Source organism: Amphiura filiformis, chromosome 11 (genome assembly GCF_039555335.1).
Source record: "Amphiura filiformis chromosome 11, Afil_fr2py, whole genome shotgun sequence".
Classification (NCBI taxonomy): Eukaryota; Metazoa; Echinodermata; class Ophiuroidea; order Amphilepidida; family Amphiuridae; genus Amphiura; species Amphiura filiformis.
Window position 1 is genome coordinate 65,148,096 of NC_092638.1, and position 18,502 is coordinate 65,166,597.

General features: G+C 35.8%; 1 protein-coding gene and 1 long non-coding RNA gene across 2 annotated transcripts; both read left to right on the plus strand.

Annotated features, from left to right (window-relative positions):
- Window positions 1-1,240: 1,240 nt before the first annotated feature.
- LOC140164087 (uncharacterized) lies at window positions 1,241-7,424 on the plus strand. Its single transcript, XR_011860489.1, has 3 exons — window positions 1,241-1,360; window positions 6,179-6,490; window positions 7,351-7,424. It is a non-coding gene; the product is annotated as an uncharacterized lncRNA (long non-coding RNA).
- A 258-nt stretch (window positions 7,425-7,682) lies between these two features.
- On the plus strand, window positions 7,683-17,682 carry LOC140164088 (netrin receptor unc-40-like). The gene is made up of 6 exons (XM_072187341.1): window positions 7,683-7,875; window positions 8,459-8,749; window positions 11,348-11,659; window positions 13,753-13,848; window positions 14,100-14,115; window positions 15,943-17,682. The coding sequence occupies exons 1-6, from the start codon at window positions 7,848-7,850 to the stop codon at window positions 16,193-16,195; spliced, it is 996 nt and encodes a 331-aa protein (XP_072043442.1). The 5' UTR covers window positions 7,683-7,847; the 3' UTR covers window positions 16,196-17,682.
- The last annotated feature ends 820 nt before the right edge of the window (window positions 17,683-18,502 follow it).

Here is an 18,502-nt window from a genome sequence, read left to right on the forward strand (position 1 = left end):
CGGCCCGCCAAAAATCTTTGCCCCCCCCGACCCCCCTTGCACATGCCAAATGTTTGGGATCCCAATTTGCAAACCTTAAATGGTCTAGCTATATGTTGCGAGCGCAGTGAGCAGGACAATTTTATTTAAAAGGCGCCCCATGAATGTGTGCCAACAATCGCCCCCCGGCTGGCCGAAAATTGCTTCCCCCCCCCTTCGGCTCGCCAAAATGTCTTCCCCCAATTTTACCCTCCCCAGGGCTCATAATTATTGCACAGCCCTCATATAAATACTGCCATGGTATATGTATGCAGTCAAGTTGGCTAAATCGATAAGGAGTTCGACTATGGTGCAAGAGGTTGGGGGTTCGAACCCTGGCGGTGCCTATTACGCTCTCGTGGAAAATTTCAGTTAGCTTGAAATTCCCATGGACAAGGAACTTCCTGCTAATTGTCTCGTTGCAATCCGTACGAAACTCGGGGAGCTGATCCTGGTTGCGAAGGTTATTTGCGGAATTCTAGGGTATGCGCTCTTGCAACAGCAAAGTCCCTGAATTGTTGTTAAATGGTTTATGGAATGATGTGGGGCCGTAGTGGTCAGCGCGAACCTGTACAGTGTGTATATATAATAAGGAAGGTGTAAAAATTGTTGTCCTGCTCTGCCACTAAAAACACGCTATTATTCAACTCCTCACATTTTTGTCCATTTGTATCTTAATATGACTTAAAATATAGGGATCTTTATATGTCATTAATTAAGATTTTACTAATTATTTTATTAATTTTTATCCGCAACATGCTCAACTATCAGGGCCTAGTTCTTGAACCCCAAATGCATTTGTATATTCATTGGATAACCTTTGACAAAAACTAATACTCTGTAACTGGAGGTCACATTTTGTGATCCATTCTTCATCTCTCTTGCTCTAATTGCGCTATTCCAGTTGAAATCCACACTACCCCTGTGGAAGATTTTGGAAATATCTTCCACAGGGGGAGGGTGTTTTAATCATTTTGAAACCCCCTGTATTATGACTTTACCAATATCTTCCGCACCTGGAATGAGTATTTCCCAATTGTCTATTCTATTCAAAACCTTTGGTAAATCTTCCATAGGGGTGGTGTGGATTCTAAATGGAATGGCCCATTTTGTACCACTTTTTTTTTGCTCTCTCTTGCTAAAAATAGTGTAAATTTTTATTTTCCAAAATACTTTTACTTTTATATGTCCGTAGGAAGGAATGTATGCCCTGATGGTTACTTTGGTGCTGAGTGTGAATTTACGTGTCACTGTCAGGGAGGTGGTCGCTGTGATAAAAGCACCGGTGTCTGCAACAATGGAATATGTGCTTATGGATGGGGCGGGTTTGACTGTCAACAAGGTAACCTAATGTTTAAAGAATTGTAACGTATATATTTAAAGCATCATAACACCTGTTGCATGAGGAATCGACCTCCACGCACTGACCTTATAATTGATAACACTTCTCTGAAGTATGTTCATCATTCCAAAGTTCTTTACATCCAGGCGGATCTCAAATATAATACTCAAGTTAATCATATGCCAACAAAAGATTGTTTATTTTTAGTAAGTTAAAACGTTTTTGTTTCAACACCGCTGAATTGATCACCATTTATTCTTGTTGTGTTCGCCCTCTCCTGGAATATGCCAATGTGATCTGCCATTCTTCTCTTAATTAAGCAATCCTTGATGATTGAACGTATCCAGAAGAGAGCCTGCAAGCTTATAATTAGGTTATAACAAGTTCACTTGGAACCTCTTTCCACTAAGAGGGAAAGTCATTGCCTTACATTAGCTCAGTCGCTTCCTTTTTGTGAACGCACCAGCGGGCTTCTCCCCCTTAGTATGAAGGAAGTCCATGAGTCTCAGGAATGATGATGAATTTTCCAGGCTGACAATGCGCACAGCCCACAGCAACAGCCCGGTGCCCTACTATGACCATCTTCTCAATAATGCCCCGGTCTAAATCTAAATCTAAACAAATACTCAATAAAATCGCAAAAGCGACATCTAATTTAGAAGAAAAAAGGCATACGATGAAAACACAAATACAGATTTGGATTTCAAGGTCATGCAGGGGTCAAATAGGGTAGATTACTGAAAATTACCTTCAAGTTCACTATTTGCTGCATATTAAGTGCTGTGATCATCAGAATAATGCCAAAATGATTATAGCATTGGGTGCATATAGGGCAGTGATGTATCGTTCGAGTCCGGACTCGGACTCGAGTCCGGACTCGAGTCCACTTTTTGTTGGACTCGGACTTGGCTCGGACTCGGACACGAAAAGACTCGGCTCGGCGCGGACTCGGACACAAAAGGACTCGGACTCGAAGCCGAGTCCGCTCCGAGTCCAGTCCAACTAAATCCATGTAAAATGTGAATGATAAATCTAAAATGTCAAAATAGATCTCAAATTTGTTGATTTTTTCTTATTTGAACATTTTCCAAATTAATTGGGGGCTGTCAAATCTGTGATCTGTCATATATCCTACATATCCAACAAATTATTTAGATTTAACTTAGCAGAATCATAATTATTATTGTTGTCATAAATTTATTAATGAAATAATTGATAATTAATTAAACGCATAATTTAATTACATATTTGGACTATAAAAAATATCTAAGAGTTCTTTCATGGAACTTTCCAATCCATTAAAATTTAAGGGAGAAACATGCACACTGGACCCTACATCTCAGCTCCCACTCAGTAAGTTAGTAGGTCTACTCATCCATGACAGGACTATAGTGTCTGTAGTTTGTGTGTGCTCACTACTCACACATGCACAGCACATTTGTGTGGGACAATTTTGAATAGAATTAAAGGTGAATTTCTGTTCTAAAGTATGATGATGATGATAAAGATGATGATGCAGAGATGCCAACATTAACATCCAGAAAATAGGGAGGATTCAAAAAAAAAAAAAATAGGGAGGTTTTCAAAATTACATGCAACTTCAAGGGCACAAAATTTGCCAGAAATAGGGAGGTTGGCAAATTTGGGTGTCAAAATGAACAAAAATGTTTAAAAAATAGGGAGACTCCTCTAAAATGTATTTGAATACATTGCAATTCATTTACACGTATGCTTCACACAGCCTAATGACACTCCTCTAGTCTTGCCTCAGTTTACATGTAGTGAGCCACACACACACCCCCGCACACACACAAATATCCCCACATGACAGCTGCTGTCAGATACAGGTGGTCTGATACATGTAGTTTTTTACCTTCAGGAGTTACATCATGTACCTGCTCATGGGTATGGGTCTTTGAAGTATTGTGTGTACCATGTGTGCATGTACGGTTGGTTGATTGACCTGGGTTGAGTGTTTGAGATGTCAACTGTACGTGTGGGGTCGGGTGGGGTGCAGTTTGGAATGGTGGGTGTGTACAGGGAATGCGGTGTGTGGTGTGGTGTAGTGAGTGACCTTTGACCAATGAACTTCTTTTCTGCAATTTTATCATCAGAATGTCATAAAAGTATGCAGAAACTTTGAAATTGTCTTTTTTTTTCAGCAAATTTGTATTGTAAATTTTCAAATTAGAAACAAAATATAAAATTTTGCTCCATTTTTTGGAAATAATGACCCATTTTTTCAAAATGTTATACAAAATGACCCCCTTTCAAAATTTTATACTTAATTACCCTTTTTCATTTTGTTATACCTAATCCTAATGACCCATTTTTATACACATTCCTACTAAGCAATGCCAGTAGGCAAATACATGTCACATTCAAGTTGAATGACCCCCCCCCTCCGGGCATGGACTCTGACCGAGTCCGGACTCAGGTCTTATTTTTGTTGGACTCGGACTTGGCTCGGACTCGGCATCCCCGGACTTGGACTCGAGTCCGGACTCGGACACAAAAGGACTCGGACTTGGCTCGGACTCGGATACAAATGGACTCGGCTCGGCTCGGACTCGGACAAGCTGGACTCGGGTACAAGTCTGATATAGGGTTATAATCAGATTTGGCTTGAACATGGGGAGGGGTCTGTTTTGGGGTCAAAAAGGGTAAATTTCTAAAATGTGTCCAATTCGAATGAAAATTAGTATATGTGATCACGATATGATTCAAAATATGATGGAGGTAATTTCAAGGTCACCAGAGGTCAACCAAAGGTCAAAAGGGGTAAAATTCCAAAATTTATCCAATTTAAATCTAAATTAGAATATGTAATATTTATATGATTTAAAACAAAATGGAGGTCCATTTCCAGGTCATCAGAGGTCAACAAAGGTCAAATTAATTTATTAGCTAGATTGTTATTAAATTTAATGCCTACATTTTTCACGAAAAGGCAATTGTGTTTCAAATCTTTCAAGGTCATCAGAGGTCACTTCGTAGCCTTGTGAAGCTGCAATATATCTAGTTCTTTCTTTCTTCTGTCAACCTTGACATAATTGGCTCTAGCTCCTTCATTATTTGACCATATATTTGAACATATAGCATGAGGCAGTATCCCATCAAACACAAAACATTTTCGTTTCGATATCATTCGCAAAATGTTATAAAAGGTTGTCAAAAAATGTTAAAATGTCGGGTTATATAAAGGTTATATTAAGGGTATAAAACGTTTTCATAACATTCAGAAACATTTTTTGATAACCTACTGCAAATATTTTAACATAATGTTATTTAAGTGTTGGCAAAATATTTGGCAAAGAATGTTTGGGAAAAATAGTTTTGAAAACATTTTAAAAATATTGGTGTTGTGTGTTTTCATACACAACGTTTTAAAACGTTTTCATATCCTTTATATAACCCGACATTTAATATGTGTTATAGTGTAAAATGTGCATGAAAGTCGTATTCATAGGTACCTCAAGTTGGTGCGACAAATATTGAGAGAGAAAAATCAGGACTTAGCGGGGATTGAACCCCGGTCGCTGGATTACCGGTCCAGAGCTTTACCACTGTGCTACCTGAGTTCACAGTCGGTACTCGGGCAATCTCAACTTAAGTCTCAATATTTTCATATGCCAGTTTGCTCGAGCCCCAATCACGCCATTTAAATTATAATTTCTCGAGCTTGCATCGTTTGTTTCCGATCCTCGCATATATTAATTTGTGTTTCGCATTGTCTTACGCCCTGCTAGAGTGAAGCATATAGACCGCCTCCTTCTTCATTATTTAATATTTAATTGGCCGCTGAAACACAATGAGAGAGTTATCATTGGGACTTAAGTTGAGATTGCCCGAGTACCGACTGTGAACTCAGGTAGCACAGTGGTAAAGCTCTGGACCGGTAATCCAGCGACCGGGGTTCAATCCCCGCTGAGTCCTGATTTTCTCTCTCAATATTTTCATATGCCAGTTTGCTCGAGCCCCAATCACGCCATTTAAATTATAATTTCTCGAGCTTGCATCGTTTGTTTCCGATCCTCGCATATATTAATTTGTGTTTCGCATTGTCTTACGCCCTGCTAGGGTGAAGCATATAGGCCGCCTCCTTCATTATTTAATATTTAATTGGCCGCTGAGACACAATGAGAGAGTTATCATTGGGACTTAAGTTGAGATTGCCCGAGTACCGACTGTGAACTCAGGTAGCACAGTGGTAAAGCTCTGGACCGGTAATCCAGCGACCGGGGTTCAATCCCCGCTGAGTCCTGATTTTTCTCTCTCAATATTTGCATATGCCAGTTTGCTCGAGCCCCAATCACGCCATTTAAAATACCAACCTCATAGAAAAGTAAGCCCCAAAGGTCACCAAATTGTTTCACAATAGTTTTTACCGAAACTCATCACCATTGCACTTTTGGCGCATTGATTTGGTGTAATACGCCAGTATCCTAAGTAAGAATTTGTTCCAAGTCTACCACCTTATAATAATAATAATAATAATAATAATAATAATAATAATAATAATAATAATAATAATAATAATAATAATAATAAACCTTGTTAGACTACGACAAGTCTGTTCTTAAACATTGTTGCTGCATGGATAATGATTTGTAAATTCAAAAGCATCTTTGCAATACATTGTTAATTTTCTTTGAATTTTTCTAGAAAAGCGGACTTAATTTTGTCCAGAATGAAAGTACCCAGTGTTTAAATCAGAAATTAGAAGGTAACAACCTGCTTGGTATGTAGGTTTTGTTGCAAATACTAAAATTAATTGTTTGATTTTTTAAACACACCGTAATGGTTCTTTAAAAACAGCATTACCTTACTTTTACGACGATGACCAACTCAAGGCATACCCTACCAGTACCGCGGTGCTCCTAACTTGGAGAGACTGGAATAAAGCAATGGATTACGGCACTGGACCTGTTGACCACTATAAGATCTTCTATTGGAATGAAGATGATACTGGTACTTTAAACCAGCGATCATCTGACTCAAAAACGGTCATCTTTAACCTATCTATCGAATCAATGTACTATTTTGCTGTGTCTGCGGTTAAAGTGGTAAATGGAGAGATACTGGAAGGGCCTTGGAGCAGGAATATATCAGCCAATAGCGGATGTGGGGGTAGGCTCACTAATTTTGTTGCTCATGACGCAGCATTCTAAATCTAATTAAAATTATTACTATATTTTATTGTCATATTCATTCATTCATTCATTCATTCATTCATTCATTCATTCATTCATTCAACTATTCTTATTCAATGGGTGCGTCTTGTAAAGAATTCACGTAATTTGATTGGTTTTCTGGTGTATAATATCTCACAATAGTTGATAGTGATATTAGTCAAGGCGCGCGCCGCCACACAACGGCTGTACGCTTATTGCTCCTCAATGATCGCGCGATAATGCGTTCGCGTAATACACGTGCGAGAACTAAGAACGCAATTCGGTGGCTTAGATGTTCGTGATGGTTTCGTTCATTTAAAACAACGGGGATGTCCTCACAAAAGTAACTTTATTTTATTCTGAAAAAGGCAGTTTTCCCCGCAAAAAGTACATTAAAACTGAATAAGAATCGTAGTGGATACCGACTGCACCGGCATCCACTACTCAAAATATTGGCCAGTCCATCCATTATGACACGATATTGGATAGGCAAAAGAAAAAATCCTATCTTTTATTTTCTAATTCAGTCAGTCAGTCAGTCAGTCAGTCAGTCAGTCAGTCAGTCAGTCAGTCAGTCAGTCAGACAGACAGTTAGCTAGTTAGGTCTTACAATATTGCTTTAATGTACGGTGTGATAACTACAATTCCCACTTTCATTCTAACCAAAACTAAACGATACAGACAAATTATCGTAAACGTTGAAAATGTTTTGAAACTCAGTCATTCTAGTTTCTTCGTGTCCAATTATGTATAATTTGTAAACAAGATTATTTTCCAATATATATTACATGTATACATTGGTACGTTTAATTTCAGCTCCCACCCTCTCACCAACAATAATGGATGTTAGTCAAATTAACGACAACGTAATAACGTTGTCGTGGTCGGTAAGTGACTGTCGATACTACATGTATTAGCACATTGATGTATTATCAAATCAACTAGCATTGGAAAATTAATTTATAGCGTAGGGGACTCTCTATTTTGAAAGTTTTGATTTAGATAGGTTTGACTTTTTACAAAGTTACAAACTCACGAAAATGGTCTCATGTTCAATTTCATAGATACTTGTGATCACTTTCTACTGATTGTGTTGTCTTTGTTTCCAGATACCATCTGGATCAGAATGGGTGCGGTGTTCTACAGGATTAACTGGATTTGTTATCACATACTACACTAACAGTTCAATAGAAAATGCCACAATAACTACCGATGCTCAAGCCACGTTAATAGATGTCACGTTGGTAACGCCATGCGACAATTATGGATTTCGAATTCGTGCCAAAAACAAAGACGCGGAAGGAGACGATAGCATGACTGAAAATGTTGATTTTTATGTTGGTTAGTTCCAATTCAGATTGATCAAAAAACATCATAAATAAATAGATTACATAATTAAATACAAACTAAATGCACAGCAAATACATAGTAAATTATTTATAATGAATACATAATTCAAAACATCAAAAATACATTTATGAAATATAAAATATCATATTTAAATGAGGATTTCGTGATCCTAGCATCCTCATTTTATGACATTTTGCAGTAGATATCCACGAAAAAAACTTATTCCCAAATTTCAGGGTTTTTTTTTCGTTTGCGAGTTATGCATGATTATGTGTATTACATTGGTCCATAGGCCACTGTGTGTAATTTACCAGAACGAAATTCAAATTTGACGATATTTTTGTAGCCAGAGGTTTCCAGTGGTATAAAAATCTCAACTTTTTTTGAGAAAAGTGGGAGATGAGGCTGTGGATCACGAAATGCCCTTTTAACATACATTTGAACACTTGATAGAACATTGATTGCAGTATGCCCTTCATCAAATAATACGCTCGTATGCTGTTACGGTATGTTATATGTTATTTCTTTTCTTTCAAAACGCGTAACAATTATTTACTTTACCTCCCCCAAATAGCTCCAGAAACAGTGGAAGCCGTTCAGCTAAAAGAAAACATACTTACATGGGACGAGCCTGAGAGCACCTGCGCAGTGATTGGCTATTCTGTCATTGTGACTCTTATTAACATTGGCCAATGTAAACCAACCAACAGACAAGTCGCAGATACTGCGGTGGTTGTTCCAAATATTACACTCCCTGGAATGGACTTCTTCTCAACATATCAAGTCAGCATACAAGCATGGTCTGGAAATAGTAGTTTTGCTAGAGGTGGCGCTAATACTATGGAGTTTGAAACGCCAGAGGCTGGTAAGATAATTTCTAAAGATCTTCTCAAAACCAGATTTAGGTACTCAATACATTGAGGGTGTCGCAGAAAAAATTACCGGACGAATAAATTTGGACGTAAGTCTAGAAATAGACATCAGAATCCAAAAATCTAAAAATCAGCGTGTAGCCATATCTTATTCTGCATCCTATACGCTAATTTCACTGTAATCGGTTAACAGATTGCGCAGACATGAGCGATTACATAATGCATGCCTTAATTCACTTCATTCCAAGTTTGAAAGAAAGATCATTTAACACAATGCGCGCTAGAGGTAAACTGTCAATCTGATTCATATTTTGTTCGGTGAAATCCTTTTCTTTCTTTCTATTAATAATCTTTCTTGCAAAACATTTAATTAGGTTGTGTTCAAATTTGAAAATCTGCACGATATTGAAAATGAAAGCTTGCATGTCAGATGATGCTCGGTATTTGTAAATATCTTTGTTCCTTTATAATGTTGATATAAATGTTGCATAAAGAATTATTGCATACAGAATTCCAGGTGGCTTAAAATCTTTTTTTTTGGAATATTTCCACGAAATTGTAATGCAAAGTTTAAATCTGTTAAAACTTCAACATTAATGTCGCATGGTATCAAAAACCACACCCAAAGCTGTAAGCACTTGATCATTGTCTTTCATGGCTCAAATGTTCTTTGTAAAGTTAAAATATAACATATTTGCACAACCTAAAAAATAAAGTTGGAAAGCCAGATTGCAGAAATCAAAGTTGGCAAACTTTTATTCATCTTCAGTGAAAGCATGAATAACATAACACCGTCGGATTTTAAAATAGATAATGTCGACTAAATTTAATGACATACACAAACTTTAGAAAGCGGTGAGTGAGTATGAAAATAAGCGCCTGTTGATAAAACTTGGAATGAACTGCATTGATGCGCTCATTATGTAATCGTAAATTTCTTTGCAACCAGTAAATCGAATCAAATAAAATTGTCGTATGTGATGCAATAGGCTATGCGCTACATTTTAAATTTTTTAATTCTGATGTCAATTTCTCGACTTACGTTCAATTTTATTTACTCGGTAATTTTTTCTAGGACACCCTGTATGTTTACCATGGAATAAAATGTACTAAAACGCGTAATACGACAATGATACTAGGCCTGTTTAAGCGGAGGCGTAGGATAATAATAATAAAAAACACTCAATCACGTCCATATTTGGACAGGTTATGGTTATGGACAAGCCATGGCAACGACGGCCATATTGGATTTGTCAAGGGTATTGAATTGCGGTTTTTAAACACTTTCTGAATGTTCGTTTTATATAGACTTCGTAGCCTGACAGATAAATGTATTTTCAACCTTCATGCAAAAAGTCATTCGGATGAGTGGTTGTGGGTAAAAAACTGCGCGCAAGGTTTGAAATAAAGCGAAACGACAAGTGGCTAAAAAAGGCATTTTAGTTTAGAAACACTAAATATGTAAATTCAGACGGAATTATGCAAATGAGATTGAAAAAAAAACAAACATATTTATGTCAACCAAAACAATTTTATCCATTAAAGAATAAATAAAATCAGCACCAAAAATCTGTTCAATTGTATATCTTATGATCTTGAAAAACAATGAAATACAAAAGAAATACAACGCACTCATTAGTATAGGAGAAAATTAATTTCCCGTAACTTCTTTCGATTGAAACTGCCGTAAAAACTTTTGATCTAAATGTCCGATTTAAGTATATGTCCTATGCCCTCCCTTCATTATTAATATTTTAATGATTTCAATCAGTTTTTTGTTCCCATTCTTGTGTTGATATGAGAGAGTAACATGTCCGAATAATATGATACAAACTAGAATACAAACTACAGGGGAGAAGAAAATTACGCATCACACACTAATACATTTTAACATGAAATTTAAAGCATAATCTAAAGGTCTGAGTTCAAGTCCCCGCACAGTCAGGTATGTCCGGATATTTTTTCTGACTTATCAGCCTTCATGTTACGTATTGTAATTTCATGTTAAAATGTGCAAGTCTATGATGCGTTGTTCTTCTTTCCCCCCTGTATATTGATATATTAAAAATAACAGTTATGCATGATTAATTAGATCTCGTGCGCTTGTTATGTTTGAGTGTTCCAATGCGCAACATCCCTCTATCTCTAAGGACCGCTATCTCTAAGGTTCGTTATCTCTAAGGTTAGATATCTCTAAGGTTCGCTATCACTAACGTGTAAAGGCTATGGAAATGAGAATCCGGCTATCTCTAATAGAGAAAAGGGTTCGCTATACCTAACAAAGGTCCGCTACTTCTTAGGCTCAATATCACTAAATCAGAATAAGGTTCGCTAGTTCTAAGGTTCGATATCACTAATTTTAAATAAGGCTCGCTATCACTAATTTGAAATAAGGTTTTAGGGATATAGGGCCTTATTTAAAATTAGTGATAGCGAATGTAGTGTTGTGCGCCCGTAACTCAATTAGGCGATTAACTAATCACGTACTAGTAGTTAAACACCGCTTGTATGAAATCATAACCTTTAACCTAAATCAGCACTCGATTATGAACACCATATTGTCCCTTTCTGTTTCCTTTATGTTTGTATAGCCCCATCTGGCCCACCACAGAAAGTCAGAAACAACTCGCCAGAAGATGGTCAGATAACTTTTACATGGGATTTACCGTCATGTGGACAACGTAATGGACAAATAGTCAAATATGAATATGCGTATTGGACACAATATTTGAAACATGATGTTAAGAAAGGAAGTACAACACGTGAAGAGATAACTTTGTCTGGCTTACTTAGCAATGAAACATATGTTTTCCAAGTGCGTGCATATACTAAAGAGGGCCCGGGACCATTCAGTGAACTGTATCTAGCATCAGTCAGCGGTTCTACACGGGGTTCTACATCAGGTAAATGTAGTATAATTATAACTAAACTAAAATTTACAATATCTTCCCATTAGAGAATATGTTTGTTTTGGTCCGTGATGACCACTGGTGAATGACTTGGTTCTGATGTTGATGACTATTGTAATAATAATGATAAATGAACGGACGTTTCGATTACATTCCCAACAAACACAAAACGTTTTATAGAAAATGTTTAAATGTCGGCTTATATAAAGGGTATAAAAAGGTTTTAAAACATTTTAAAAAAAACATTTTTGAAGACTTGATGTTTTTAACAGAATGTCAAGCAGAATGCTAATTAAGTGCTGATAAAATATTTTGCAACATTGTTTGCCCAAAATATTTAACAATAATGTTTTAACGCCAGAGTAATGGGAGAGAACATGGACCTTTTCGAGCATCATTATTTCTTAATTGTATGATCAAAGTATATAAACTGTACATTTTTGGAAATGAAATGTCAAGAAATCCCAAGGTGACTTTTAACAGATTTTAAAACAAAATAACAAAAAATCTCTTTTTTACCTCAATACTTTTGTGACAACATAAACAAAGATCGGTTCGAAGTAAAAAAAAATCAGTTAACTTTTCATGAAGAAGAGACATGAACTTAGGGAAAGTTTTTTATTATTTTGAAATTCGTCTCTTTTTTCGAAATATTGAAAAAAAAACATGTGAAAAAAGCAATTTTGTCACTCTATTAAGCTAAAAAATTGCACATAATGGGGTATATTTTTGTTTAAAACAAAATATTTTTTTAATGAGAAAACCTTCCTAGACTTTGATGCGTTCTTAACGATAGTGCCTTTTGCTTGTATATTTTTTGTCACAAAAATCGTGCAAATTGTCAAAAGTGAACTCTGAGAAATCGACGTTTTATTACAAAAGAAAAATGTCAAAATTATGCACAAAACAATAATATTTAAAAAACGGTAAGACTTTCACGCTGGTAAAGGTGCATATGCATCTTTTTGCACCAATGCATCTATAATGTCTGCGCTAAAATTCAAGATAATTAAAGTGGCATTTTGACTGCAAATTTTTGTTTTGTTTACACCACATTTGCTGCCGTTAACAACATACCGAATGCGCATTGACTGCGTTGTTCATACGTGCAGGGTTGCGCCGCGTCACGAGACGCAAATCGAGCGTAATTACAATATTTCGCATTTGCGTATTCCTGACTCATTATTTCCCGCCAATTTACTAAGCTGTCTTGAGCCATGTTACTTTTTAGAGTTGAAAAGAGTGAAATAAATCAAGCAAAATATGAGGAAATATTAACAAGATGTATTTTATCAGTGAAAGAATACATCTTACTGTTCATAAGCATCAAGGAATCTTAAATTCTTGCGTGGACAAATGTGTCAGCCCTTATTCTGGCCTTAAAAACGTATTCATGACCTTTATATAACTCGAAAAACGTTTTGAACAAATGTTTGTGTTTGCTGGGATTCTTACCAATATGTTGGACAGTAATAAATGATGAGAAGCAACCATTTTGGAGCCTTGGTTTTTTTGGCGTTGTCACTTGTCTGAGAGGGGCAAAGGTAAAAAATATCGTGGTGGGCATTATTTTGGCCCTGTGCTACCGCGACAATTACGCGAAGAGCGCTGTCAAAATTTTAACCAAACAGAGCCTTTTCATGAGGTTAGCCTTTTCATTTATGCCGGTCCAATTGTCCATTTAACACTATTTTAGTCCAACATTTGGGGGCTATAGGAGGGACTGAAATTTTCTTTTGGTGTGGTTGGGTGTGTAACTTCTGGGGGTTGAGTTAACAAACCAAAATATTTGGAGGTTGCGTACCTAATTTTCCTGACAGTGAATATTACTTGATTTACAGTCAAGTAGTAATTGATGCTTTAAATGTTTCTTTTTTTCTGATTTTGTTTCCATGCCAGATATCCGTCTTACTTTTTGTGGGGGTTGTATCTTGCTTCGGATGGTTGCGTTACAACCACACCGCGTTAATTACTTTTTCCCTGAAAGTGGTCACGAATATTATAGCTGATTTTCAGGAGTAGTTGATATTAATATTTAATGTTTAATGTTTCTGTTCTTTTTGTTTCTCATTTTGTTTCCGTCCCAGATTCCCGTCTTATAGCAATTACCACACCATTGGCAATAATAACAGTTATTGCTGTAATCCTTGTAGTCTTTCTCCTGATTTACCCTCAGACTTGTTGTAAGTCCTCTCTTAATATTTTGGACTTTGCTTCTAGATTTGCCAAAAATCAGTAAACTTAACATTATAAGTAGAAGTTAATTAAAGCTTTCAAAGGTATTGTATTGAAAGATATTTTTTCAAGAATATACAATCACATGTATAAATAATACATACTTGTAAGTTTGTTCTAAAATGAAGAAAAAAAAATAAAAAAATTCTCGTTAAAAGTCGCAAAGTTAACTATTTCAATATTGCTTTGTATTTTTCAGGTAAACATTGTTTCAGGTAAGTGGGAGGTGTTAGGGTTTGTGGGTGTGGGGGTGTGTGTGTGGGGGGGCAGGGCGTTTTAGGTTTTTTTTAGTTGTTATTTTTTATGGATATTTCCTCTCATGACCACCAACTTGAAAAATAAGTTAACTGGACCTCCGTCAGCATTGGACATTTTGGGATATGGCAGGTCAAAGTTCAACAGAGATCAAAATCCAACTGTTCAAACACAGTTAAGGGGGTACTACACCCCTGCCAAATTCTGTGCCTATTTTTGCATTTTTCTCAAAAATTATAGAGCATTGGTGACAAGTAAGATGTTAATATTATAGGGGCAAGGACTACAACAACTGCACTGGAAATTTTATTTCAGCACAGACAACAGTTGTGGTGTTACAGTCAAAAATGAGGGAAAACCAATATTTGATCAATAAATCAATAACTACTTGCCTTGAGTTGCTGAATTTTCAGTGCAGTAGTTGTAGTCCTTGCCCCTATAATATACATATCTTACTTGTCACCAATGCGCTATAATTTTTGAGAAGAATGCACAAATAGGCACAAAATTGGCCAGGGGTGTAGTACCCCCTTAAAAAGTTCTCCAAATTATTCCTCTTGTCATGGCGATCAAACCTGCAGGGGTCAAAACCTGCAAAATAGTCTCAGATTTTTCATCTTCTATAAACAATTAAAAAAAGAATAGTTGCCATAGCTAGGATGGTGACAAACGTCAATTTTCATTGAATCACATAGACCAGGCCCTTTTTGGCTATGTTGTCATGGTTACCCATGTAAGGAAACATCATACACAATACAAACTATTACCTCTGCATGGATTTTCTATCATGAACAATTTGACACTATTTTGGTGATGATCGGAGCATTTTTAGGTTTTAACCCCTGCGGAAGTCAAATCGTGCCCTTTGACCATTTTGCTTATAACTCGAGAATAGTATGTCACAGATAGATAAAAGTATACTAAGAGGAATAATTGGGAGAACTTTTCAACAACATTTGAGAAGTTTGAATTTTGACCACTGTATGAACTTTGACCCGCCATATCTCAAAATGGCCAATGGTCCAGTATAATCCAGTAAACATATTTTTGATGTTGGTGGTCTTGAGAAGCAATACGGTATCCATCAAAAACAAAACTATCAGTCCTGTACAATCGACTTACATCACATGGGCGCAGCCATTTGCAGTTGGCGCCAGGTTGTCTGGCATGTGGCTTGAAGCTCTGCGGGTGGTCTTCCTGTAGTTTTCAATGGCAAGATAGGAACTGTGGCCATTTTTCTGGTTAGAAAATTGTATTTTGTGCTAATTTAAAACAATATTACAGACAATTCTCTCGATAACTTTTTTAATCTCTCGACAAAGGTTTTACAAATATTGTTTTGTGCATTGTATGTGAAATTTAGAATCACCCAGTGCTCTGAATTTTTGCCGTAAGCGGTTTATCAAAAAGTCATGATTCATTTTCAAAATTCTCCTATTCATTTGTGTGTGCAGCTGAAAATCATCCAGCCATCTGGCAATGGGTGGTCTGCTAATGGCTGCCTCCATGAGCTCTACTCGATAATATATTATCGACTATATAAAATCACTGTATAGGACTGACTATGGTGGCAGCCGGCTATAAACTGGCCTTTTCGAGGATAAGCAAAAATATTCTGTATTCATGGTACAGTAACTTTCTTGACACAAAGACGCACTTACTTCATAAGTTATTGTTAAATTATCAGCTCATTGTGAACTTCTAAAAATAGCCAGATCAGGGTGTGCAGATTTACATTATGGCATTATGTAGATTGTGATTGTGTTATTCTATTATTTTCTTCATAGGGATACAAGAACATTGTCGACACCTCAACCCCAACCTGACGTCACAAACACTGATAACACAGCATATGAAGATCTCGACCAGGGAACGCTTGAAAAACAGCAAGCCTATATGGACCTCGATGACCCTTATTTGACACCGATGTCGGAAAGCATGGTGACAGAGACGAGTAACCAACAATTGGAATACACAGATGGTGATGAAAGATGTGATGATAATGTGGGAGATCAAGTAACGTATGAAGATATTTTTTAAGTTGAAAATTAAAGAATCTACTAATTAGACTAGAATTAACTAGATATAAATAATATAAATATAAAATAAACAAATTATAGGGTGCAGTCAGCTACATTGGTGTTCACACGAGTTATCAAAAACAAACACGTGGAAAAGGTGTTCTTTCTTGTGCTAAGGGTCTGTGGACCATGATGGGAACCCTAATTTTTTTTTATTCATATTCGCCCAATTTTGAAATTCGAGCCCTGCATTGGCAGCCATACTTGTTTTATGCAAATTATTATTTTTTCCATTTGTCCTTTTTGGATATGTTGTTCAGCAGGGTGTTTAGAGTCACTAGCAAGCAAAATCATTGGTTTTCCCATTTTTAAATTGATTGGTCTATCACTTTGTTTGACATTATGTAAGTTAAGGTCTCGGATAGCGACGCTTGCTCAGTATTTTTGTGGGACCTGAGAGTACACAAATTAGATTCTGAATGCGAGGAATATCCTTCAATAATTTTAAATCCTCGATATGGTTAGACTACTCCGTAGTCCACTTGCCCATTGTCATGATTGTGCATACTCTGGATATTGCATTTAAGCTTAAAACTCCGCGATTTAATTAATTTGTGCACAATTGATAGGTTTTCACAACTGATCATCTTTTCAGTCACCGTACTCCCTCTGTATTATATCGCAAATTTAAAAAGAAATCATTTGATATTAGAATGAAATTCCTCTTATTCAGAATACATTTCGATGTGTTTGATGTGCTCTCGGGCCCCACTAGAATACAATGCAACTTTGGTTGACCAAATTAACCCCTTATAAAAATAATATTCTTGTTCAATTGTCACCCAATGACCTAAACGCATATTTTTCGTTTTATATACTATCATAAATAAAAGGAAGTTAATTGTGAATACACGTTTGTAAATTGAAGATCATTCTGATGATCATCTTTTCGATATTAAATTGAAAATTGATTTAATTAACTCAAACATTGTATATATGTTACATTGTTTTAATCTTTTTAATTTATTATTTTGATGGACACAAATATTGTATATATGTTATATTGTTAAACTCATTTAAAAATAAGTTTAATGAACACAAACATTTTTCTACATTGTTTACCTTGTCGATAACAAAGCTATGAAAATATGAATGATATAATTTATTCAATCAAATCAAAATCTCATTCCACATGACACAACAAAATTCATTATATTTTAACGAGACAAATTCGATTCAGTTTGCATATTCTTAAAACTGTTATTGTTAAAGGTATAATCATGCCATTATAATATATTTAATTTACAGATGATAAATACACAGAGTTTGGATTTTGTAGAGATAAAATTTCTCGTATATTTTAGCCAAACTTATATTGTATACCGTCTTGGTGATTGATAAACCTGTATCTCTACTTGAAAATGAAAATGCACATCTGCTGAGAAAATAAAAGAGCATACACAATTATTTGTTGCTTTGTTTTTTCCATATTAGTAACACAATATACAATCAACAGAAAAATATTTTATGAAATGAAAATATTAAACGATTAATTAAAGTTCGGCAAACCGATTGATTGATTGATTGATTGATTGATTGATTGATTGATTGATTGATTGATTCATTCATTCATTCATTCATTCATTCATTTATTTATTTATTTATTTATTTATTTATTTATTCATTCATTCATTCATTCATTTATTCATTTAATTGATCCATTCATTCAATTCATTCATTCATTCATTCATTCACTCACTCACTCATTCATTCATTCATTCATTCATTCATTCATTCATTGAATGTCAAATTGAATATAATAATACGGTACATGTACGAAGTTTCTCTTACATACGCGGATGTGGTTTGCTATGACAATGACCATGAATTGCTATAGAATAAGTTCATTGGGATCGAAAAGGTACGAAGATACAGGAAGTGTATTAAAGGTGAACGAATAAATCAGGGACACTATAATACAAAAGGTTAACTTCAATCCATTCGGTAGCCCCTCCGTTTATTCGCAACTTCACTTATTCGACATGGTAAACTCCTATACCGTACTGCCCCAGAAAAATACAGCACTAATTTTTTGGGATTAAAAAGATATTATCCTGTTTTGGCAAATGAAACATAGCTAAGTCCTAATCCTTTAGTTAGTCCTAACTAGCAATAAAAGTCAAATTTTGATATTTGGCCAATGTTTGGAAGTAAGGGCCAAAAACATGGGTTTCGGGGTATTTATCGTATACGCTGTGACAATCAAGCCCAGAGACTAATTTTAGTTTATGCATTCTATTTTCTTAGAAAAGACATGTTTCATTTT